The sequence below is a fragment of the Apteryx mantelli genome, chromosome 8, assembly GCF_036417845.1.
Source record: "Apteryx mantelli isolate bAptMan1 chromosome 8, bAptMan1.hap1, whole genome shotgun sequence".
Classification (NCBI taxonomy): Eukaryota; Metazoa; Chordata; class Aves; order Apterygiformes; family Apterygidae; genus Apteryx; species Apteryx mantelli.
Window position 1 is genome coordinate 43,218,961 of NC_089985.1, and position 26,632 is coordinate 43,245,592.

The 26,632-nt window shown below is 38.2% G+C and overlaps 1 protein-coding gene across 1 annotated transcript in view; it reads left to right on the plus strand.

Moving 5' to 3' along the window:
* LOC106486531 (serine/threonine-protein kinase TNNI3K) overlaps positions 1 to 26,632 on the plus strand; it is a 124,076-nt gene that overhangs the window by 62,317 nt on the left and 35,127 nt on the right. Inside the window, exons 16-20 of the mRNA XM_067301404.1 lie at positions 722 to 814; positions 900 to 957; positions 1,066 to 1,260; positions 1,612 to 1,716; positions 26,247 to 26,299. Of these exons, the coding sequence (XP_067157505.1) occupies positions 722 to 814; positions 900 to 957; positions 1,066 to 1,260; positions 1,612 to 1,716; positions 26,247 to 26,299 (504 nt within the window). The remainder of the gene's footprint in view (positions 1 to 721; positions 815 to 899; positions 958 to 1,065; positions 1,261 to 1,611; positions 1,717 to 26,246; positions 26,300 to 26,632) is intronic.

Below are 26,632 nucleotides of genomic sequence, written 5' to 3' on the forward strand. Positions count from 1 at the left end.
TCTAATTGAACTCTGCTGTAAAATTCTTGGATTATCTTCAAAAGAAAAATTCTGCCCCAAAACAATGGTGTTATTCTGAAACAGGTATATACAAAACATTCAGATACATATTTACACTTTAAAATATTTAATTTTTTTGTGGTCCTTTCAATTTCCCACTGCAAATGTTCGCTCTGGATGTACTCAAATGCTTATATATTTTTCATATCAGCATTTAAATTTTCCACTTGGAAATATTCTGATAAACTTCTACAATTGAACCATGCTGATCAACAAGGTAGAGATGGTTGCTGAGTATATTAAGTTGCACATCAAAATTCAGATTCCACGTGTCACTGATGAGTAGGTCAGATCTGGAATAACATTGATAGTATTGGTAATGAGCATTAATCATTCAGAAAAAAAGAACTAATTCTCTATACAAAGGATTTTATGCAACCATCACATGATCCAGGCAGAACATGATAATAGTACAGTGTTGATCGGTGATAAGATTTTAAAGCCAAGAAGCCCTGAGGCAGCTGCAATGTTGCAAAACTTTGTTTATTATTTGGGTTTATTGTGGGTTCTGAAAGAAAAAGGGATAGGAATACCAGTCAACCGATTTACAGGGGGGAAGTCAGCTTTACTGTGTATTGTTTTTTGTGAAGTTAAGTACTTTTATTTTGCCCTTCCCCATGACCCTGCATTTTACAGATAGGGTAACAGTTTTCTTTTGCAGAAAAGGCAGATGTTCTTCTCCTACGTGCTGGTCTGCCATCACATTTCCATCTTCAGCTCTCTGAAATAGAGTTCCATGAGATTATTGGCTCAGGTACCAGAAATAAGAATGAGTCCTTTTTATATGTCTGATGTTCACAAGAACTATCTTTATGCTTATTTATTTTAAATTGTTTTAGGGTCTTTTGGAAAAGTATATAAGGGACGATGCAGAAATAAAATTGTAGCAATCAAACGGTAAGTTTCTCAAAGACTTTTGCATTTCGTTTAGTTAATACTCTAGTTTGAAGTACATAAAAAAATGATATTTTTGCCATACTGTTTTCTCCTCCTGCAAATTCTAAGCTATCGAGCCAATACCTACTGTTCCAAATCCGATGTGGACATGTTTTGCCGTGAAGTTTCCATTCTCTGCCGACTGAATCATCCATGTGTCATACAGTTTGTTGGAGCTTGCTTAGATGACCCAAGTCAGTTTGCTATAGTCACTCAATATATTTCTGGAGGATCACTCTTTTCCCTGCTTCATGAACAGAAGAGGTATTCTATTCATTCTTTGCATAGGCTTATGATACAGAATTCTGAAGTCTAGTAAATCTGTGCTGATGCAGATTTATTCATTATAAATGAATAGTGAAAGGAAGACACTATAAAATTTGTGTCTTTGATTCAGAATATTTGGTATACAAGGGAAATTAGTAAGTAATCACAATTATTATTTGGTACATATTATTTTACAATATATATTTTTATATTACATACATTATAAAACATTATTTTGTATTTAAAACAGTTAAAAAGGGTCCATGGTTTACAGATAACAATGAGTTACAGATAATTTTTGGTCTGTCTATAAATTTTGAGTAATTTTGTAATCCTTTCAAAATCTAGGACTCTTGACCTTCAGTCTAAATTAATCATTGCTGTAGATGTTGCCAAAGGTATGGAGTATCTTCACAATCTCACACAACCAATCATACATCGTGATTTGAACAGGTAAGTTTCTTTATTCTAAAAATTCAGGGCATATGAAGCATCTAAGTAACAGCAGTGGTCTGCAATCTCATCTATCCTTGCAGACTTTTTTAACTGTATAATATCTCAGTAATGTTGATGGAGCTTGGAGAAAGGTCTGCTTGCATAGGTTGGAGTAGGAAATTGGGGCCTGATGCTTTCACATTTACTGGAGGCTTTAATACGTTTTATTTGAATGACTGGACACATAGTCAACTTCATGCTAATAACAATTTCACTGACAGATGTCTTATCTAAAATTTGCAAAATATGTACATCTTATTTGCATCCTGCAGGAAAGCCATTTTACTATTTATGCTATGTAGTATTTTCCCCAGTGTAGTTGTTTGAAATCCAAAACGTTAATTAGTAAGGTGGTGTTCATTTCACCTGCTTTTGTCCCTCTAAAAGGTAGGTGTCTAATCTAAGCTAGTCATAGTTCCTCTAAAGGCAATGCAGAAAGACAGAGAAGAGACTTCGAGAAGGTGATCCCACCCCCTTGTCTTAGGTGCCTGTCTTGAAATGGGAGGAACCTTGGGTGAGCCTGTGTTTGTTACAGGGGGATGTAGCCAGCTCGTTTAGATTAACTGCCTGTTAGACTGATACAGTTATGTCAGATAAATCCCAGCCCAGGAGCAGCTGACAATGCCGCTGGCAAAGTAGTCGGAGAGAGTCTACATGAGAGCTGGTTACCCAGATTCCCCTCTGCAGCTGAAACTGAATTGGAAGAAACCTCACTGCTAACATAGTTTCTCCTATATACATACTGCTAGAAGTCACATTTGCTGAACTGTAATTTTCATTTAAGGATGCTGTTAAAAATTACAGTATCTCCTCATGTCTGGCCCTCCAATGTTCAGTTGTTGCTAGAAAAAGGAAACAAATTCTCTACTGAATGGAATTTTGTTGTCATGTCTACATCAGAAATCACTTAGACTAACCATTCTGCAATACTTTCTGCTTTGGAAGTGGATTAACCAAAATTACCTATAGACATATTTAAACAAGGGCAACTAAACAAAGGGAATTAGTGCTGAATAGCTATTGCTCTTTATAGCCACGTTAGTTTGCTTGGAAATAGCTTCTTCATATATACAAGCAGCATGATACGAAACCTTCTTTACAAAGAAGTTAAAAAACTAGGATGAAGGGAGTTACAAAATAGATTTTCTTCAGTGTCAGACATACATGTCATTTCTTTTGCCCATTTTTTTCTACTTTTTTACTGATTATTTTAAATAAAATTACAGAAGTGTTTCTTTCTGTTTATATCTCCGGTGACCAGTAATACAGAGTTGTGATAATATAATAATAATGTGATAATAAGGAACTTTCTCCTGCATCTTGCTCTAAGTTTTCATTTCCTGGTGATACTGGTAGCTGTACTGAAAGATTCCTTGTGAAAGTTATTCTTTCTTTTGGGAAAAGGAAGTAGATTTTTCCCTTTGCTGAGTGAAGAGGTAAACTGATTATGAAACAATGCCCAGTTCAGAGCACTGGTGTCAAATTCTGAAAAAAAATTGAGGCAGCAGGCATTTTCTGGAAATGGTCGTTGGCATCTTCAGAAGAACGATGTGGTTTTTACATGTGAAAAGTTCTGTTCTGCTTACTTGCTTCAAGTGTACCTAAGCTGACAACACTATACAAAGGACACCTATATAGGAGGGGTTTTCAAATGTAATATTTATACTTTATAAATGGGAGTTTTCCTGGGATTTAAAAGCATAACGTGAACAAGATGAAAATGTAAGAACAGTCGTAGGGTGTCAAACCTAAGGCCACCTAACTCAGTATCTTGTCTCTGGCAGTGGCCCCCAGAGACAAATTTGAGAGTCAAACATGGGTATAATGACACTGTGTTGAATTCTTTCCCTGGTCCCCGGAGACTTTTGGTTCAGCAGTTCCTTTGCAACGGTGGCACAAATGCTACCCACTGGTTTCCAGCAGAAGCCTAATTCTCTCTGGAAAGACCAGCCTTCTCTTGTGAGATAAATGCTTCGTTCAAATTCGTTTTTAAAATGAATATCTGTTCTTGAAGTCAAGTTATGATGCTAAATTCAAATGTTTTGTTTAACAGAAGAATGATCCTATTTGTGGTTAAGAAAGGAAAAACATCCCTGCAGACTGAAGAAGAAAATCAGGCCACTAATGCCAAGAAGCTGTTATTTTTTATTTTAGTTTGAAAAATGCCATCTTACAGACCACATCTTTTAAGCCAATCTTCTGATATTTATGTGCTGTAGGTTAGTGAAACTGGCACAAATTCTGCTTTATACTTTGTCCCCAAATTTTATCACACCTTGCTTTATTCACCTTCCCCAGTGTGTGAGCGCATCTATTTGTGCATGTTAAAACTGCTTCAAGGATACAAAAATGGCTACTCTGTTAAGAACTGCCAATTGCATACCCAATTGCTTGATTTATATGTGCAGGTACAGTGCTTGTGTATGGATATGATGAATGTATGATGTTTGGAAAGATATTGATGTAGACTTTTTGTTCATTTGGGTAAATGGACTATAAGGACATTTGACTATGTGGAGACTTAATTTAAGTATATTATTATAAGCTTTATTTTGCATTTTTACTGTAGCAGAACTAGGTGAAATTTGTCTGTTGAAGCATATTTTATATGCATTTTGGGTTGGCTAAAGATTTTCAAAAAACCTATCAATTACCAAAATTCTTTTAGTCTAAAAAAGCCTTAACCTATATTTTAGAGGCCTTGAAATGCTTCATTTTGACATTTTAAATGATTTTTTTCTACTCTTCCTTTCAGAACAATATTTTTTAAAATATACTTCTGCTTACTCAAATAAATCTCAAAAAATAAGAAGGAAAAATGAAATGTTTCATCTTCATATGAACAAAAATGATTTTGTTGACCAGAAATGTCTGTTCCCCATTTTTTATTTCATAAGGTTATGTTCCATAAAATCTTCTGAGTCAACCCAAAATGAAACAGTCCGTAAAAATCACTTATTTGCGCAGTTCCATTGATTAGTAGAAGAACAACACTGATGTTAGGACAAAATCTTCAGTGCAATTCAAATTCTTATCTAATACATTTTGTGTTAATTGCAGTTCATTACTGAATGATTGACTGCAAAGTTCTGCAGTAACCAGTTCTGACTAATTCAGGAGGAATTCGAGTTTCAGGGAGACCTTAAAAAGGGAAAAAGAGCAAACTGTATAAAAGTGTCTCCTAACACAGACAGCTGTGTTTTCCATCTGCCCTATTAGGGGAAATCTCTATGGCATAGGTATGTCTGTTCACTATCGCCCACTGTTATCTGTACAATTTCTGTATTCTTGCTTAGATTTATAAATAGTGTCTGTCTCAGGTACAAGCTGTCAGTGCAACGCTGATCCCTGTGGAAATCCTCCTTCTTCGTTTTTACCAGCTGAGGAGCGTTTGGGCGTTCTGCAGTGCAATCAGGCAGTCGGAGACTTCTCAGCTCTCACCTTAGCCTTCAGCGCAGAGACAGACACTCCTTTACAGAGGCCTGTGCTGTCCACTCTGCTGCGCTTACTTACATCTACCTTGACAGAAGCACCCTTAGAGAATCCCAGAAAGTCAGTGAGGCATGATATTCCCTTTTTGCAACTGTCGGCTATTCTTAACCAGGCAGTGCTTTCGGTACATAAATGTTGCACCACTCAGTCCTCTAAAATAGCTTCACATGTTTTTTCCACCACTGGCAGTGAACTGTTTGGTCTCTAATTTCCTGGTGTGTTGCTGCTCCCTTATATTGTTGCTTTCTAGTCTTTAGGGATATGTCCCGAATTAAGTCAGCTTTTGAAAATGTCAGCTAATACTTCTTCAGTTTCTGTCTCCCAGTCTCACTTTTTCTCTTGGATACGGAATTTGCTTGGTCCTGACATCTTGTCATTTTAAAGATTTTATAACCTTTTAATAACAGAGATGATGAAAAGCTGGACACTTAATTCATTGGCTTCTGTCCTTGTTGATTGGATTTCTCATATAGGCAAGTACTTTCTTCTACTGCCTTAGAAAGATAGATACAAATATTTTTAATATGTCTGGGTTTTTTAATTTTCCATTTGTAAATTCTCAATTTAATTTTCAACATAGCACTGTACTTTCAAATAACATTTCGAGAGGCAACAGGCACAAACTGAAACACAGGAAGTTCCATGTGAACATGAGGAAAAACTTCTTCACTGTGAGGGTGACAGAGCACTGGAACAGGTTGCCCAGAGAGGCTGTGGAGTCTCCTTCCTTGGCAATATTCAAAACACGCCTGGATGCAATCCTGTACAGTGTGCTGTAGGTGACCCTGCTTGAGCAGGGGGGTTGGACTAGATGATCTCCAGAGGTCCCTTCCAACCTCAACCATCCTGTGATTCTGGGATTTACATGCTCTGGTTCAACTATAAGCGCATGTCATTTTCTTTCATTACTTAATATTCTTTCCTGTGTTTGTTTTGTCTTTTTTACCTTTAATATTTTTCCATAATCACCTGTTCACTGTTTCCTGGTTTATGCTTGACTCATTTGATATAATTAAAAGCATCTCTAATTGCATCATGTCTAAGAGCTAATATCTAGTGCAGGTCTGTGCACCCATTCAGCTGATATCTGTAGGGAAGCACTGTGTTCTCAGTATATACAGAGAAGATATGTTCTTGCTTTTCTACCTATGAGGAAAAGTCTCATAATGTAATGCTCATATTCCGGTGAAAGATGGTGGAATACCTAGCTGCATTCCATTGTGAGGTTTTACATGAAAATGCCTTTTTCTGCTAAAGACAAAACATGCTTCTAAGTTCTGCTAGTCTTTTAATACAAAAGGCATATCATTCCAACTGGGAATTGCTGGGCTTTGCTCTCACAGAGGATAGCTGTACACTGGTTTAGGCACTGGTTTTGCTTTTTCTAGGCATCCTTATAGATCCTCAATATTAAGACAGACACTCAGTTCTTCAATTTTGGCCCAAGTCAGGACTGATAATAGTTTCTAACTATGCACCTTTACTGTTTTGGCAAGTGAATCTTAGCCCATCTCATACTACAGGGTCTGGATTAAGACCAAAGAGAAACTCCCAATATTACGAATTCCCGGCTCATGAACACTGTAAGGAAGGTCTTGGCACTGGAAAGAGAGTTTCTGCATTAACCTTTCTTCCTCAAAATAGTGTCTAGCTGTTGGTAAGAGCACCACAGCTCCACCAGTACTAGATACTGTTGGAAATGTTAAAGAAAAAAGCTGGTTTAGGCCAGACTTTAGTGACTGTCCAGTTTTTAAAGTATAAGATGGATTCACTAAAATTTGCCTTCCAAAAAGCAACCTGGATATCATTCTGTGAAAAAGGGTGAAAGAATGGCTTCTTACTACCCCGTTTTCCCTTACTGTACAACCCTAGTTTCTCCACTGCATAATCCATATATCCACCAGCTTTTCTCCTCCTTCTTACGTTTGAGATTCCCCTGTCCTCACCCCACTGGCTCTGACTTCATTCAAGTCCTCCACTTTCTCACTGTCTCTTGTGAGTCTTCTTCATATACCCATATCCTTCCTCCTTTCACAGTTTTCTTGCAGGCTACCAAACTGTAGAGTTGACAGGGAGACACAATCTTTTGAAGAAAGTTAAGAGTTCTTGTCTCCCTTGTGTTGCAGGCCAAAAGCCCCATGTCTGAATGTCACAATCTAAGTGACCGTTTTAGGACAGCAAAGATCCAGACCTCATGGTTCAGCTTTATACCTTGTCGCTGCTGGCTGTTAGAAAAATAGTTCTGCACTGAAAGATTTTAAATAATGTTTTCCACAAAAACAGCATTCACCAGAAAGCCAAAGAGCATATCATTGCCTCACAGAACTTCTATCGGATGTATTTGTGAGGGTCAAAAGATAATTTGCTGTAATGACATCAGTGTGGCTGATGTATGGTGTTGAGAGAAGCTTAACTTCTGAAATTTTTTAGTGTAAAAGTAGAAGTCATGTTTTCAGCATGAGTCCCAGTCAGCCCACAGACACAATTACCAGATGAAAATCCATATGATAACTGAAGAGAAAGACCAAGAATGAAAGTCTGACCTTCTTGTGTTAAGTTTTGCCAGTGGCTTCATGGGAGCCTTAAAAATTTTTACCTTAAATTTTCACGTGACTGGTAACCCTCCTTGTGAGTTCTGAAATCTAATGTAATACACATAATACATTAAATGAATCTGCAACATTGCTTGACAGAGAGAAGAAAATGAAATAAATGAAATGTCTCTACCCTGGACAAAGGGTTATCTTTCTACCATTTTGACAATAATTGGGAGTTTTATTTTGCTTTCCAGTTCTGTAAAAAATAAGTTCTGACAGCTATCAACATTGGTGACATATACTATTATTACTACTTATATTAAGTCTTACATTAGTGAGGAATTGTAGCCACAGTGATTTTAGTACTTTAATAAGAAAGAGACCACTTTGGTATCAATTTAATTTAAGCCAAAACAGCTGAACGTGATTGGACTGAGCGTTTGAATGACTAACCTTCATTTGATGGCTCTAACTATCTGTAAAAAGTTTTTGAGAGCTAGCTTAGTGTTACAGATGAAAGAAAGGATGGAAGCCTGGTGGTAATGGGGATGGTATCTGCAACTCCTCTTTGTTATAAAATCCCCTTATAAAATCTTAAAATAGCAGTTGCCTTTCATTAAATCTACAGTGTATTAAAGGTAGAAGGATCTTTTCATGGCCCTATTCTTTGGAAAAGGAACACATACTGAATACACTTTGCCTGTCTCTTGCCCTGAGAGAAACCCTTGTATCTGGCAGGCCCACAGAACTACTTGCTTTTGTAAAAACCAGGATGATTGCACACTTCTGATTCCTTTCTAATTTTTTTCCTTCTACGTTTCATGAAGAGAATGAAAAGGGATGCTTGGTCTCACCATTTCAGACTTTGTGCAGCCTTAGCAGAAGACAATTTAGTTCTGATTCTGCTGAACTCATTATTAACCTTCTGTCAGCTCAGATGAAGTTTCTCTTTCTGTATTTCTCAGATCAAGGGCTTAAGAGCTCCTTTCTCTTCATCTGTGGTTTTCAAATTTCCAAGTGCCATTGAGGCAAAAATGGCATTTGTGAGCTGCATCTTCTAAGCCTTATTTCTATGGGTTATATTTTCTTACTTTAGAAAAGAAAAATTAGTAACTATAGTGTTCACCAAAGGTACCAGACTAATGACAACCCTTCCAGAGACTATTCTCTGCTTTTCAGAAAGGTTCGTACACTCGGTACCAAAATAGGCATTTCCACGTTGTTTTGTCAAAAGGACTTATGGAAAGAGTGAGTAGGTTTGTCTATTGATTCCTTGGCTTCTGTGCAAAAACTGCCAAACCAGTTCTTAACTATGCTTATCAGCAGCCTGGGTTTATTCGAGGCCCATACATCCCTTGAACAAATTGAAGGTAAAGTTAGCAAGCAATACATTTTCTTCATATTAAGATATGGTGACAATTTCAGTCACTACTGACAAAGGCCAAATTTGAATCGAGACCACAGAAAAATCTGTAGTTTTTTATGATTCATGTTTCTACATTCAACTTAGGGTACAGCATTCTAGAGTCTATCAAGCTTAGCCTTACATTTGATTAATAATTTCATTCAACATCTGATGGGGGTCTCAAAACAATTCTGCTTGTCATACTCAAATCACTTAAATATTTTGATGGAAAGTATATGTGGGAGCTAAAATCAGATTCAATATAAACTAAAAGAATCATGGCTACATTGTAGGAACCCATTACATTTTTATGATTAAATTTATCATCCTGAGGTTTTGGTTTATGTGAAGCTAGAAGTCTTAAAGACAGTGATTTGTGAGAGTCCTGGTTGGGAGAGTTTAAATTTTATCTGTTCTGAAAACTATTATCTGGTGAAATTTGTATTCCTCACTTGACTGTTCTTGCTCATATCTACAGCTCTAATATAGGCAAGTTATGCTTTTTGTTGAGACCATCAATATTACTTTCATTTTCCCTTCACCATGTGTACCATTGCCAACTTTTTTCATTTCTTCTTTTCATATACTTTTCACTCTCCTAAATCTACTTGGATCAGTCAATATTTTAATAAATATCATGTAAGCATTCCTATGTCCACATTCGTATGCTCTTATGTTATAATTTGCTCTACCTTTCAAAAGCCATGTGCCGTGAAGATGCCATATAGTAACCAATGTATGAAAGCCTTGATCTTCAGAGTTACTGGAAGCTTTTGACTTAGCCAAACCATTTTGTAAATCTTTCACTGCATTCCCAGTTTGCTTGCAAATCTATGTTTATGGTGTTAATTTTTAGAGGCCTTTCTGTCTATTTGTTGCATGCAACTGGAGTTTTTATGCTTCCTCTTGTGCATTCTATATTGCAAATTAAAACAATTGTCATAGCTTTCTTGAATCAGTATATCAATTTTCAATAGATTCTATATACACTTTTCGTTCTAAATGACATTTTGCAAAAGGCATAAGACATTTTACCTGCATGGTCAAGATCTACTTTCTTGTGCTGCATTTAGATACAGTACATGCCTTTAATTAGCAAACATTTTAGGAGTATTTTGTCTGTGTCCCTAAGTTTAATTCTCTCCAAATTTTTTAGAGATCTAAAAGAACTGTAAACCTGACAATAGCTCACTTTCTCAGTTATTTTTAAAGGCTTCCTCTCTCATCCAGTTTCTGTACCAGATACAGGATCTCCTCTTTTCTCTAGCAAATATGAAAGTAATTGAACAGTGTGTTGCTGATATCCAGATAGACCTAGTTAAGTGCAGAGATGTGGGGATGTTCTTCCATCTCTTTTCCTAAAGCTTTTCAGCTTTTGTCGTTGCTGACGTTTATGGCAGGTGACTTGTCCGTTCAGCAATATGTATTTGCGTTCTGTGATGATACTAGGGTAAGCCTCCTTTCTTACAATCCACTAATGTTTCCTTACCTTTTGTGTGAGTTGCTTTTGATATCTTAGAAGAGATTTCTTTACAAGCAGTTATTGCTTCTCTTTTATGCTTAAAAAAATGGCACTTTCCTCTCATAATTAGAAAGGTGCCATTTCACAAATTCTTTATATATTTCCTAAGTATTTTTATTTCTGTATTCAGGCTCCAAATTAGACAAATTTATTTGTTTCTGTTTTTTGCAGATACTATAACTCAAAATATGTCAGAGTAAAAATCTAGCCTATAAGAGAGTAAATTTATTTTAAAGTATTTTATTTCATCTCTGTTAATAGTTTTGATGCTCATCTTGCTGTGTGAGCATGCAATCAGTTTATGGTGGTGAAGTCTACAACCAATAAGTACCTGCTACATGATCACATGGAAAACACTGTGTTAAATGTTTGAGTCAGGCATACTTCTGAATAAGCCATGGGTGTCCATAAGCAGAAGAAGCGTTAAGGTCCTGTGTGAACTTTGATGAACACACTACACATATATTCAGTAATGTTTACAAGCTATTCAGTATTTGTTACAGCATTGCAGAAAGAATGCAGTTGTGACAGTTGAGACATCACTACCAGTCTAAATTCCTACTTAAAGTCACTTACAACTTTCTCAGGAAACATTATTTACCTTTAAATTTCTCATATTTGTTCTCATTTGAGAAGTACATTTTAAAGGAAGTTTTAGACAACTCCATTGCGCTGGTGCCCCATTAGTTTTACCCAAATGTAAAAGAAAAAGAGAAAAATGGTATTTGCAGTAAAGTCATTTTCAGCTGCTTCTTATCTTTTCTTCACCCCCTTTACCCCTTCACTCTTTATAGTAACACAAAGATGGCTTTATTTTAGAATACGTCTCTATAGAAACACTGAAGAACTGCACACCAGAGCTCAAAATTTATTGTTTTGATAACTTCCAGATCAAATTGCCTCTGTGCACAAGTTAAAAAAAAAAAAAAAAGCCTTTTTACACTGAACTAAACTTTCATAGTCAAGTTTAAGTTCTTCCCTTGTTGCACATTTTCAGCAGTAATGAGAGAATCTGGAAAACAGCTTAGCCTACAAGTGATTTCTGTGAAACTTCAGTTTTTTAATTGGGGTCACATGACATATCTAATTGGGAACACTTGTGTGCAGGAAGAAAATAGGTTCTTCTTTTTTCAATAGCTGAATTAGCTCTTTAGGGGAAAACTGAGAGTTTAAACATTGTGAATAAAGAAAGAAGTACAACTGAGTTGTCACCAAAATGAGCACTTATCAGTGCAAATGAATTGAATGGAAAGGTGCTGATTTTGCATAGTCATTTTTTTGAATGAAGTTGTTCTTTAAATATTCAAGATTAAGGTATATTGTTCATAGTCTCTCTGAGCAGGGACTTTGTGTGCTTTGCTTGATTTGAAGGATGTTAGCTGTGAAGAACTGAGATTATTGCCACCTGAGGAGTGTGCATTGTAAACAGATGCTGGAGAAAACTTTTCTCTGCTTCGTAAATATGTGGAAACCTAGTACTGTGAATCACTCATGATTTGGTACTGACAGCTATGATAAGTATGATGAGAAACTTTGCAATGCTCAATATCCAGTTCTGAATCATAGGAACCAAAGATCTTTTGAGGCATATTTCAAGATATTTTTTGCATGCTAACTTAGCTTATAAATATGGAATTTTTATCCAGCTTGAGATAAACACTGCCAAAAATTACTATCTAGAAGTCAGAATCCTTTTTTAATTTTATACTTATGAAGCACCTTAGAATCTATTTGAAAGAATATGCAGAAGTTTATTTTGAAATTAGACATCAGAAACATTAGAAGCTCAGAAGCTATAGTGCTGATTCAGGTATAACAGATGAGATAGCTCTTGGTTTTGTTGGTGGAAAGGGGCCTCAAATGGCAGATAATGTTCTAATCCAGCCCGCTGACCCTCTGCGTTTCGAGCATGATACCAGTGGCTATGCCTGTTCAAGGGAAACCACTGGACCCTTGAGATGCTGGATTCTACTACAAAATTTTAGTCCCAAGAAATCGACCAAAAACCATAACTGACATTATTGATACCAGGATTCCATCCCTGGAGGCTGAATCCACTTCATTTTAAAGAAAGGCGATACCATTCTTCTATTATTTCTAGTGAAAAATCAGTGAGTTCAGTAGATATTTGCTATTATAAAAGCAGTATACACAAAGACAGAAACAGATGTGGAGGGTTTTTTGAATGACTTTGTTTGGATCAAAGCTGATATTTTATATCCCCTTCTCCAGAACTCCTTGCTTTTCTTGTATATGACAAGTAGGCCACCACTGGTGGGGTTTCATGCTGTTTCATGTCTAGTGCAGCCACTTGTGTGAGAGGAGAGGTCATGGAGTGGGGGCTTTGAGTCACCTAGAGGAGGGACCAGAGCAGAAAGCTGAAGCTAGAGAATGTTCTTCCTAGCAGGGCCCTCAAGCCTGGACAGTGCTAGAAAGCACTGCCTGGCCAGCACTTCTCATGGTGCCTTCACATGCTATCTCATCTGATCAGTTACGCCAAATAGAGACTGTGCTCCTCACCACCAATATATGAAATACAGGTACTGAAGTGAAGGTGTGTGAAATAGGGCTTACCTGGCTGCAACTCACTCAAATACATGGGACATAAGTATCCTCTCATAAGGGGTTGTAAGAACTCATATAGGTCCCAAGAGACTGGGGTTCCAAGTTTATCAGTGCCAAGCCTAATCAGTTCTTCAGGTGATAATTTGTTGAGCACAGGAGAAACCTGGGGTTGCCTGCAGGTTTGTTTCCCAGATTGCTGGAAGCTCAGGTAAGACCAGCATTGAAAAAAAAAAGCAGATTCTTCTTTAGTGCAGTGCATAGTTTTGATGTTTTCTGATGTAAAGGTCCTTGCTTCAATTTCTTGCTATAATGGATTCTTCACAAATGACGATAATCCTTTATTTGCTATTTACTTACTTGGTTACCTTCTTGTCTCTACATCATGCTCTGAATTTTCTTTTCCTTTAACATTTTTAAGTTCAGATGCTCAAATGAGTATTTTTCTTGACAAACTAGAGTACTAACTGAAATACCTGGGACAAGGGGAGTTTTTGTAATTACTAAGAGAAAAAATTTCTAACAGTTTCTAATAGAAAATCATGGACTATCCAAAGTGTTATTAGTGAGTTCCTTTCTTTTCCCCTGATCCCTTGAGACCAAGGTTTCTGAACACCCTGGTCCCAACTCAGAGGTGAACCAGATGTAGATGGAGTGAGACAGTCCCGCTGTAAAAGCTGTTTCAGAGCTGGCTACGGGGTCAGAGGGCACGTCCGTATGCAGGATGCAGCGTTCACTGTTGCAGTTCAGGGAATGACAGAGCCCCAGAGGCAGCCCCGGCTGGTTAACATGATTTACTTGGCCCCACACCGCCTTCCGACAGATAGCCCACATTGTGTCGGTGCCCTGTGAGGCCACAGAGGATCGCAGGGTAGGGAGGCATCCAGCGGAGCTAACAGTGGTTTGAAAACCAATGAATCTGTGTGTAAAACCTTAGGATTCTTTTTCTCCTAAGAAAAGTTATTAACAACATTTCAGCCTATCTCTGCGCTGCCTGGAAAAGTAAAGCTGATTCCTAGGTTGCAGATCTGTTAGGACAAGAGACTAGTGCAGTTCTCCTGTGCAGGGTGTAAGGGACCCTCGTCCCTGGGCAGAACAGATCCAGCCTAGGGCACAGTGCGCACAAAAACATGCTCAGGAACTGACTAGTAGCAGAATATAAAGCTTTGTTGCTGTGCGGATCTCTCTCTCCTCAATCTCCACATTTAAAGGTATTTTAACTCCTCCTAGGCATGCAGATCCTTCCCTGCTGATTAGAATGTCACAAATACCTTTTACATAATCCTAATTTGTGCTGCATATAAAATAGCTACCTCAGAACCTGACTTCACAAAATTTTGACATATTTGAGTTGATCTTTACAAATTGGCATAAAGGTAACATTTTCTTTTGAACATGCATTGAGTTCCTTTTTCATTTGGCTGCTGGCAGTGCTTTATCTTGATCAAACGCAGAACCAAAACCAAACAAATAAAAATAATCAAAGCTTCAGTTTTATTAATTCCTGGTACCTGTTCTTCACAAGTTTTCCATCCATTTTCTATTTTATGTGAGTACTACAAAGTCTCTCCCTGGAAATTAGAATCCCTAAAGCTTTTTCAAAGTGTGTTGAAAGAAAAACGTATCTCCAGACATCCTTCTAGCATAATAATGAATTCTGATTCATTGTTACAGTTCTAACAATCGTAACAAATGGATTCTATTGAGTATCTTTTTTCCAGTGCATGAGATGGCCCTGTGTCTTGCTGCCTGATGAAGGGTATATTAGGGACATTAGATTTCATAAAAAGGGAAGGGCAAAGCTGAAGAAACAACACTTATAGGTACTTTGACTTTATATCCCTGCTCAGTGGCACTGATTTTGTTCGTGATACAGTAGCAAGTTTCTCTTCCGCTCTACTACCCATGTGCCATGGGTATCATCAGCAAATCACCCCTTCTCGCATGCTGCATCTGGACTGTGGCCCAGGAGAGAGGTGGCTGTGTTGTGTCCGTGTGTTGAGAGAGCATGTAGAGAGTCTCAGACTGCATGAACATGAGCCGTTCTTCATGTTATGATGTTTTCTTTGGATCTTCTCCTTTTAGCAAACCCCATGAAGCACCTGTACCCTCATATAAACCACAGGCTTTTCTGATCAGCCATCTTCCTTTTGCTGTGTCTCCTTATAGAGAAAAAGGGGTATGTAACCATCTGTTCAGATACTATCTTCCAGTTTTGCTTATAGCCATACGTTTATGTGGAATAAAATTTAGTGAAGCAGTCAGAGAAGCAGAAAGGGGGAAAAAGGAACCATCCCATTCTCCCCACTCATGCAAAGGAGAAGCAGCCTCTTGTGATGCTAACCAGCATATGATCTACAACATTAGCTGTAGGGAGCTGACCAGAGGGAGAGGAAGAGAGGGAAGACCAAGAGACAGCATCCTGCCTGGAGGAAAAATACGACCCTATTATGAATTCTAGGAAAGCAAATAGCAGCCTTGGAAACACTTCAGACATGCCTACCTGCAGATGTAGACAGGCATGATTTTCTCTGTCTCTGCACTGAGCTTGCTAGAAAAGAAGAATGCCTGTGGCACTGTGCCTCAGCTAAACGTTGTGCTGAAAAGGCAGAGTGTATTGAACGCAGCCCTGCATCAACACACACAGCCTCAGAGCTGGCCAGTTGGGAACCCAAGGGAGAATAACGTTCGTCTGCATTCGTCTGGATAGACACTACTCTAGAGCAGACTGGCAACGGCACTTTCCTAGTGCTTTTCTCTGCGCGTTCTCTTGAGCAACCCCTGCTAGAATATTCCTAATTCCATAATATCCTCTGTCTTGAGCCCTAGAAGCAAATTAGAAATCAGGATCAAACTCAAACCTTATTTCAGCATTTTGAGAAATTACATTTGTTTATGATGCACCAATCTAGTTTTTTTACATTTCTAAATACAGAAGAGATGGCAAACAATCATAGCAAAGGTTTTAAACCAGGATGTCTTGTGTTAAACAATTAAATCTGTATTTCTACACCTAAACAAGAATCATGCTTATGAGAGGTGTTGAAAACCTCAATTCACAGGAAACTCAGTGGTTCTGCTGTACATGAGTCAAATAAAAGTTAGTGGCTCATATGATATATTAACAGTCTTGCAACATGTCATTCAGAAACATTGCTCAGAGTTTAGAAGGGCAGCACTGAAATGTTTTTAGCTGCTTTGAAAGCCAGACTCTTTAATGTAAAGACTGTTCTGCCCACACGTATATGGTTTTGCACAAAAAAAGTCAATATTACAAGAAAAGTAATTTGAACATTGGTGAAATCAGTATGTACTATGGCTCACATCAGATGCTTGTGTAGAGTAATATCCTCTTAAATCAAAGCCCTTTGCAGGGTACAGCCATTTATAATCTTGAATTGAAATTGAAATCCACTACAAGGTTAAGAACAAAGGATCTCAAAAGGTGTAGATACAATGAAATGAGTCAGATCACCTTTTGGTCTAACTAGTAGCTATCCTTACATGAAAACTATTACCTCTTGTTTTTCACAATTTATTAACTAAGGCTTTGCAAACCTTCGTATCTTACAGTTCAGCTTCTTTTCTAAAAAAGCCTCAGTTGAGAGTGTCCTGTTGAACAAGACATGAGCCTGAAATGATCCTAAAGCCTGGAAAACAAACTTAGTTTTGAAATGGCCTGTTCTAAACAGCTAGAAATGAAAGCACATCATTTTTCTCAGCTGGGAGGTATTTTCAAACCACTTAGTCTTCCAGAGGCTAATAATACTTGTTCATCCTGCTCTGCAGATAGTAAGGCCAAAAAGAATCATTTTAGTCATCTTGTCAATTTAGGACTATGAAATATTATGTGAGACAACAAACCCAGTCCTCTACTTTTGGAAACAATCATTTCAGAGTCTGATTTCATGTATAATGTGGGCAGTAAGTTTTGTTGACTAATGCATATTTTTCAGAAGGTCTGCTAATGTGGATTCAAGAATTAATTGACAGATAATCCAGCAATCTTTTGATTGATTGCTTTTTCTTAAAAAGGTCTCAGTTGCCCTAGATCTATCAACATCTATCAAGTGGCCTCCTCACCTTCACTTGGATTATGCAGAGGACTTTTAGTCTTCTAATGTAAAGCAGATGCCTTCCAAAAAGGCTGCTTAGTGTTATCTCTCTCTATAGGCAAGCTTTGCATTTTTGCTCCTAATGACCACAGTGTAGGTGCTCACCTTGAGTTTTTTAGCCACTGTAAACCATAATTCCAATTTGAAGTTACATACTGCTATGAGTATGGCTTACATTCTTAACTCCTTAGTTAACCTCAATTTTGCTATGTTAAATAGATGCTGTGTGCTCATGTCTGGCTTTCCAAGTCATAAACAATTTCTTCAGACTTCTTGAAGACGACTCACAACATGAGTTTCCCCAGTGAAGTTCCTGAAGTTCTAGCCAGATTCTTGAGACTTTTTTGCTCAAACTATAGCAATGCATGTTGTTCCACTGCTTAGACAGAGGTGCTTAGCTCTGTCCCCACTGTATTAACCACCCTGGAAGCCAACATACAAACGCTGGTGAGCATACAGAAAGTGAATTGCACTGGTTGTAATCTCTTGAATGCACTGTGTGGGAAAAATGGGTTAGTGCTGTTTCCCCTGCCAGTTCCCCTTTCCTACAGCTTGGGGATGTGTCCAACAGTGAGTTACAGCGCTTGCAGATGGTGCACCTTCACACCAACTGAAATGAATTGAATCAAATCCTATCTGTCCCCTTGCTCTCCCGAAACTCTTCCTTCATCCAGGCAGGGAGGTCACCAGAGCTGTCTCCCTGGCTCCAGCTCCCCATCCTTCCCACTTGGCTCCTAACTCTAGAAAAATCAGGAGACTAAGAGCACTGGCAGGAATTTGGGTCATTCAAAAGACTGGCAGAGTGGCAGGTTGCTGACATAGATTTTCTGTGTATTTCACTGCCTTTATGCCCACCTACCACTTGCATCAAATGCCAGGACTCTGGTCTGGAGCGTTGCTCCAGTGTCTGTGGAGAACTGAAACCAAAATTTTATTTGATGTAGAGTCCCCTATGTGGAAGATCTCTCCATTTTCATTTCTTTTTTTATACGTATATATTTTTGCAACATCGTGACCTTACAGGACTTTTGAAAAAAGTTAGCTTGTCAGCCAAATACCTGTAAGCTACTTAGCTAACAAAAAAAAAAAAAAAATCAAAGAAAAATTCCAAATACAGAACACCAGCAAAACTAGGGGCTTTGCTCTTGCCTCTGTGTTTTCAAAGTCTAAAGGACCCATAAAGGGCAGAATGGGCCTAGAATGCCTGGGCCCTCCGGAGGCAGCCCCAAGGCTCCAGGGCAGCGAAGAAGAGTGCGGACTGGTAACTTCTCTGCAGCTTGTTGTAGGGATGTTAGGGCTGAGGGTGAGCCCTGCAGCTGGATGGAATATTGTCAGGGTGTAGATTGGGTCCCGTCTCTCTCCTATAAATGTAGTTAATGAAAGATACAGCAAGGAGCACTGCAGTGTTCTATCTTTTCTGTCACATGCTTATAGAAAGCTAAAATCAATTGAAATCAGCTGTGTAATTCTCACATATTTCTTTTAGGAAGAGAAACAATGAGAGATAAACTATACTGTAGAGACAAACATATATTATAAAAACTCTGACTGTAATTAGACAGTCACACTTTGAAAATCTGTAAATTCCAGCTATTAATTGGTGCTTATATTAGAAATAAAATCATGTTTCTATTTTTTCATTTTGTATTTTTTGTTAATGAAATTACAAAATGATAACTAAGAGCTGAGGCAGGGTTGAAAAGATTACATTTAATGTATTATAAATAGATGTTTTGTGCTTAGTTTGATGGCTCTTTGTTCACTCTTAAACTGTGGGGATACGGCAGGGAAAAGAGATTACAGCTATTCAGGTTTTTTGCAATATCCTTTTAGTAACTATTAAGAAGTGAAATATCTTTCAATATCACTTTTACCATATCCCTTCTGGAGGGAGATAAGTTCAAGCTGCCCTACAGTTTTTAGTCTTTCCCTGTAAAACCTGCATTAGAGAGACAGAACTAAGAGCTTGGAAATCATTTCCTGAAGTATCTGTAGTGTTGATTGCTTCAGGAAGACTATGGTGTCTTATTGTTTTAGGGTTAAACATCATCATTATCAAATGGAAAAAAAAAAGAAATTCTGAGAGAACAAAGATATCTGCAGTGCCTGGACAAGCACAGAATACAAAGTACCCACAATGTACAATATAGGCTGTACATATAGACAGCTTTGGAATACTAACTATTTGTAAATTGAATGCAATCTTCAGAGTATCAGAAGCTCTGCTCTAAAAACTGGATAATATTCTGATTTTCCACCTTCGATGGAGTTGATGTTAGTGCTACACATTTTGGCACACATTTCCTATTTTGTCCTTCTTTCAGAAGTACCTTCCTGCAGGCAATGGCCATCCAGGTGCCAGGCAATGTTGAAGAGGTGAAGCTCTTCAGCTCTGAGTTTCAATCAAGGTGTAATAATGGCAGCAACTTTTGTAGAGCCATTCTTTTAAGTACTATATGTTGCTCTGAGGAAATTCTCCCCTCCTTATCAAAAACAGAAGCTGTAAATACCAGCCACCTTGGAATACAGCTTCCCCACTCCATGGATTGGAATAATGCCACAGCTCTATATGCAGATATTCTCCAGTTGTTGATGAATGTATAGGCAGAGACCCATTGATCCTGGGCCTGCTTCCAAATCCCCTGCCATATTAATTGAGTTGAAGTTACAGTGGAGATGGCAAATGCATGGGGATGGGGTTTTCCCACTGTAAATTCCTACTCAGTGAGAATATCTTCTTATTTCCATTCTGCTCAAGCAGTACAGTTTGTGAAAATTCACCCTCCATATTTTATTTTCTATAAACACACATTTTTTCAGATGTTAATTTCCAAGTCAGCAGAAGGTTTTATTCAATGCAATCCCATGTGAAAGATCCCCAATCAGTTGCAGGTGAGCTGGTACCGCCATACCAGACATATATCCATACACCTGCATGAGAATACCAATTCTGAGCACAAAGCAGCATTTATATATTATCATGGCAGTCTGCCCAGAAAATGTATGCCTGCCCCTACGGAGGGCTAATCAGTTCAGACAGAGCATCCTTCCAGTGCAGATATTCTGCTTGCAAGCCTGGAAGCTTCTGTCCTGTGCTGCATTTTCCTTTGCAGAGATTTACAGCAAACCCTTGAAAATTGGACATTCCACCCTTCTGTGATTAATGTCCTGCATGAGTGAGGCTTGTGTTTTTGAGAGTGCAAACGGTTGTGAGTTGCCTAAGTGTGATCTGTTCTGGTGCACTCTGTAAATACTTGGTCTTGGTAAATCATAGCTCACTTCTAAGCTGCTCCTTTGTTGAGAGTTCTGCATTCTGCCCTAAAACTGACAGACATCCTGATGTCTCTAAGTAGGAATGTGACTGTCCACAAGTGGCTCCCTTTCCATCCTGCTTGCTTACTGAACTTCCTCCATTTAGTTACTTTAATTGGTTTGAGTGATTTCTTTTTTTCCAACACTTGCAGTGCTGACCTTGAATTTTAATCCTAAACTAACAGATGAGGGAGGTGAGAATATGCTGAAATTGCTCCTGATTTTATTTTGTTCTTTGACATTTTGAACTTGAGATTGGTGCTCATAACAGTGACGTTTGGTCAGCTCAGGTATGGAGAATGCTGGTACCAGACAAATGACCGGGCAAAGCTCCACGCAGGAGCCTACTCTCACTTCTAACCTTCTTAGTTCTAGACCTGATATTTCCAGACAAAACTGTCAAGTTGAAAACAGAACCATTTTTATTTTTTATTTGAATACACATTTGCCCATGAGGAATTAGGGAGCACCATGTAAGAGGCACAGGCTGAGCACCAAATAAATCTAAATATAGAATCATGTTCCCAAAGATTTGGGACTGAATCTTAAACTCTTGGTCCTTCGCATCTTCCTGACCTGCCAGTTATTCGTGATTCTTTGATATTGACCTCCTTACTTGACCTAAAGAGAAATGCCCTTAGCGAACACTACAGTATGGATTATTGTATTCTCCATGGGTTAGGTAACATGGACAATATCACTCAATCATTCAGGAAAATCCACTGGCCTCTTATAACCAAATCTGGTCCGACTCTCCAGAATTCTGGAGTTATCTATTCAGTGCAAGGTCAACAGTGGATTGCCCCCAAGTCAGAATTAATTCTTTTCCAAGGTTAGTGTTCCATTTTTGTTTTTCTTATTTGAAGCTGTCAAGGTGAAAATGTATAATAAATGCCCATTTGGTTCTTATCTAATCTGAGTATTTTCCTTTTCATAGCTTCAGTGTTAGAATTACTCTTGTTTTGCTTTTGTTTGGTTTGCAGTTCTCCTGCCTATCTGCTCACAAGATGAAACTTGAATAAAATAGATAAGAAATATTTGTAGTCTTATGTAGAAATCTTTTTGTAGCTGTTTTGTTTGTAAGCTTATTTGTGGAAATCCTATTATTAATAGGATGGATGCATGAGTAGCATTAGATTTCTTCCCAGACATTATCAAAATCCTTCATTGCATTTCTGTCTTTGAATAAATAATATGTAAAAAAGGCTGAATTTTCTTCACATTACCCTCAATAAATGTGTATAAGCCACCACACAAATCTCATAATTCACCTCTTCAGTCCTAGTAGTTATAGGACAAATCCAGTAGATTTGGCTGTAAGCCTCCAAATATAACTCTGCCAAGACTCTAAGGTAAATTTCTGGTCCTGCAATCCTTTACATTCACTGAGGTTTGCAGTTGCTATGGTTTCAAAAATTTCACTGAAATTGAAACACTTTTATATCTGTCAGTACAAGTAATTATCTTTGGTAAATAATTTCTGAGAATTCCAGGTGTCTGGGCAGATTGCCCCTTATACATGCTGACCCATTTTCCTGCATTTATTCCCTCCTTCCCAAGTCCAGAAGTTGTGTCTGGGGTGAAGATGAAGACTCTCTATTTAGAGATAAATGTCTGACCCGTTTTTCTAACATACAAATATTGTATTTACCTGAGATGTCTTGCTATTTGCAGTCTAGCTAGAAGTGTACATTAGCCCCACCCAAGCTGCCATACGTCTGAAATCCCAGGTGTTTTTTACAGTGCACAGACAGTTCATTCTATCGCACCTGGAGACTGAGTGAACAGGCTTAGGGAACAGGCATGAGTCAACTTGCAGCCTGTGCACAGTATCTCCAGTATTTCTAGGAGGTGTTGGGGTTAATATACCAGTGCTACACAGCCCATGAATTTCTGTCTGGGAAATTCTGCTTCGTTAAACAGCCCTAGCCAAGGTCCAAATATACTCTGTATATATACTCTGTCTTGTAAAAGACACTGATCATCTTCTCAGATTCTTCTTTGTTACCATTCATGGCAGCAACCACCCCTCTCCAGGGATGCTAATTTCGGTGTATGGACCAGCTTGCCTAGGGTGCTTAGGAAGCAAAGGCCACGGAGAGGTTCCACCGCCGCACTCGAATCGCTAGCACTAATTTTTATGCAAGTGATTCTGGCTAGCCTGTACATCAAAATGTTCCATCTAGTTCTAGTCCTGAGTTCCCTATATCAGAGTGCAAGGTGTTATTATCAGGCTGTTGAAAGCCAAATTCTATATAGTGTCTGACTCAATTATTTGAGTGATCCCACTTCAAGCAAATGTGTCTGCAAACAAATGGCTCTAATGATGGGATGAGATTAAAAATGAAGCCTAATTACCTCAGTTTATTTAACCCCTGGAATGCTTCCAAATATGTCTATGGCTATGCTTCTCTAATCATGCAGGTTAATCATTTTCAGTGGTGCACTGCAAAATGCTCTCACACTTTATACGTCTGTATAATTTTTCTCAAGATAATGGACTTTGGACATAGCGCATCTGGGAGTGATGGCAGTGCATGAGGAGCTACAGGGACAATGTATTGTTAATGCACCATGGCAATGTCAGAGCAGACATCTTACAAAGAGAATATTTTCCTTTGATCCTAAAGACCCTGATCATTATGTCCTGGGTTTCCTCAGGAAAAGAAAAAAAAAAAAGTCTGAATCTTTTTTTGCCAGTGCTCTGTGTTAACCTGAACTTGACATTAAAGTAAAAAGAAGACATGGTAGCAGTCAATCAAGTGATCTTATTTCTTTTGCTGTCTAATCTGCTGTCGCTGTGCCATGCATGGCACAACATACAGTAAGCATACAGTGTACACTTTTCAGTGGGCATTGGCTTTAACTTACAATGCATTGTCACTTGGATTTGTCATCCTGAGGTTCAATAAATACAGCATAGATATTGATAATTGAGATCCCCTGGCTGATATGTTGTTCGAAAAATTAGGCTGTGCTGGTGTGTTTTGGTAGAACAGTGAGAGAAGCTTCATATGTCAAGCAAAATGCAGAAGTCTGATTTTTCATTCGTAAAGTAATAGAAAAGTAATTTTTCTTCCTTATTTTGATTTACCCTTTTTGAAGATACCACTACTGTTATTAAGAAGAACTTAATGTAACTGCTCATTCCTGCTGATACTGATCTGCTCCCACTAAAGTTCAGGGGAATTTTGCTATTATCTCTGTGGTGAGCAGGTCTAGGTCGTACATCTTTCTCGTAAGGCCTACATACCTGATACTGTTTCCAGCTCTTAAATTTCATAATAATCCTAGTTATCGGAAATTTCAGGAGAATTTCTCTTCCATCATTAACTCCTCTTTCCTCTTGGTATTTAAATCTATGCTGCCACTCTATATCTTTAAGTTAAGTTAAGGCAGCTCTTCATAAGTCAAATCTTTAAGCCAGCTTCCAAACCATTTTGATGTTGTTTTCTAATCACAGAATTCAGATGTCATGGTATTTGCCCTAGTATTTGAACCTACATTTGTATTTGAATATAATGATCTATCTGAAAGCCTCAAAGCACATCTTCAAGCAGGGGAAACCTTATCTCTATTTTACAACCTAAGAGTCGGAGGCATTGTCAATACCATGCACTTACCAGAGGCCTTACAACATATCAGCATACTGCTGGAGATAAAGCCCTGGTGCTCTGATTCCCTACCCAGGATACCATACTGTGACTGAATAATTTCTAATCTTAAATCTAAGGTAACATTTCTTAAAAGCACCTAAGAGACTAAGCATCTTTGATATGAAAGAGACTCAGTCTCCTAAAGGCAAACTTCACAGAACTGTTTGGCTGAAAGAAGTGCCCCAAAAGATTAAAAAATAAATGAAAAATAGATATTTAAGCTCTGCTCATCAAGACCTTCTGATGGGTCCTCTTACAAAATGAGATTCCTAGTGAGGCAAGCTTTAAATTACAAGTGACGGGGAAGGGAGTTGAGGAGTGCCAGCTTACTGTAGCTGACCCTGCTTTGAGCAGAGGGGTTGGACTAGGTGATCTCCAGAGGTCCCTTTCAACCTCGACTATTCTTTGATTCCGTGATTCTGTTTCTAAAAAATTTTGTTTGTATATTGGGCAATGGGTATACAAAATCTTTGCTAAATTTCTGTTAATATGATGTCCAATAATAAACAATGTTTTGTGCTTGCAATTGTACCCATCAAACAATAACAAAGGATATTCATTTCACTGATAGTAAGATAAAATAGTAAAAATTCACTAAGTACACCTAATTTCATTAAGCAGATGGAAATCTGACATTATGGAATATCCCAGTACAAAAAAGACTTTGACACATTACAACAAGTCCAGCAGAGGCCACCAGGATGGTCAGGGGCTGGAGCATATGACATATGAGGCAAGGCTATGAGAGCTGGGTATGTACAGCCTGGAGAGGAGGGAAGCCAGGGGTCCTGGGCATAGTCTTCAGCTACCTATATTGGTAGTTATAGAAAAGGCACTTCTCAGAAGTACCAGCAAAAGGCCCAGAGGCTACGGACACATGTTGCAGCAAGGGAGCTTCCAACTAGGAAAAACATGGAAAAAAATCTTCACGATGGTAGTCAGAGCCTGGAGCAGGTGCCCAGAAGTGTTGTGGGATCTCCATAATTGGAGATAATCAGAAGGTGCTTGGACAAGGCCTTGAGTGACCTGACTTGGTGTTAGCACAGTTCTGGGAGGGGGCTGGATCAGATGACCCTTCCCAACGTAAACCATTCTGTGATTCTAATTCACTAACATCAAGGTAGCCCATGGTACCAGCTAAGAAACAGGGCAGGTTCAGATTGCTCAAGAAGTTTCTTAGACATTCCCCCGCACTGAAATATCTTCACAAGCACAGACACTTGAGGCAAATGATGCTGACTTAATATACTTTTTCAGGTATTGAAAATGGAAACCATGACAGTGCTGGGTGTTCTGGAGAGGAGAAGAGGGCAAGAATCTCTTTAAATCACTCTAAAATATTACAATGTTATTTTCCCCCGGCGTAATGGATTTCTTATGGCTTCTAGTGATCCATCCTATATGTAGTCTTCAGATCTGTTGCTGCCCTTCTGTACATCTACGTGACTTAGTTAACACTATGGACTTACACTTATGTAAGAGAAAAGAATCAGACTATATAATTATATTTAAAGGCTATCTCTGTGTTTATCTTCAGACATCTTCTTCACTTCATCCTTGAGATCCAGTGCATATAATTAATAAAGCTGTTATAATTGATCTATGACTAATTACAGAAATTATTTTGTTCAATACTCATTAGAAACTGACGTTCTCATTTATGAAGGTATTGGGTTTGCCTTCTCAGAGTTAATCTGTGTACTTTATGATAATAAATGTGAGATGTATCTAAAGGTGGTTTATCTGTAGACATTTATCTTTTCAAGCAAATGAGTTGAACGCCTTAAAACTTCAACTATTCAAGCTATGAATCAAAAATTTAAAATTTTCACTATTTTTATGGCACTGTCAAATAACTGTCTATTCTAATAATTGTCTTTTTTCCAGTCACAATATTCTTCTGTATGAGGATGGCCATGCTGTAGTTGCTGATTTTGGAGGTGAGGCGTTTTTATGAAAGATCTGTAATTAACCTCAAATTCTCTAAAAATAAGCATGTGCTGACTAAGAAAAATCAGAAAGTTGGTGTGGTTGCTCTTCATTTCATTACAGAGGAGAGAAAAGGTTTTTAGGGATGAGAATATCCCTATTTTTTTTTTTCTCATGTAAGTTAGCAAGTGCTGTGGAATACCTCACTGTATATCTGAGAATGAAGCCTAGATGATAGTGAGGTGGATGCGTCTCAGTTTGAGTAGGTTTTAATGGTAGGTTAGAGGAAGAGGTGGAGTGAAAAATCCCTCTAATAGAGAATATGTCCTCATCTTTCATGAGAA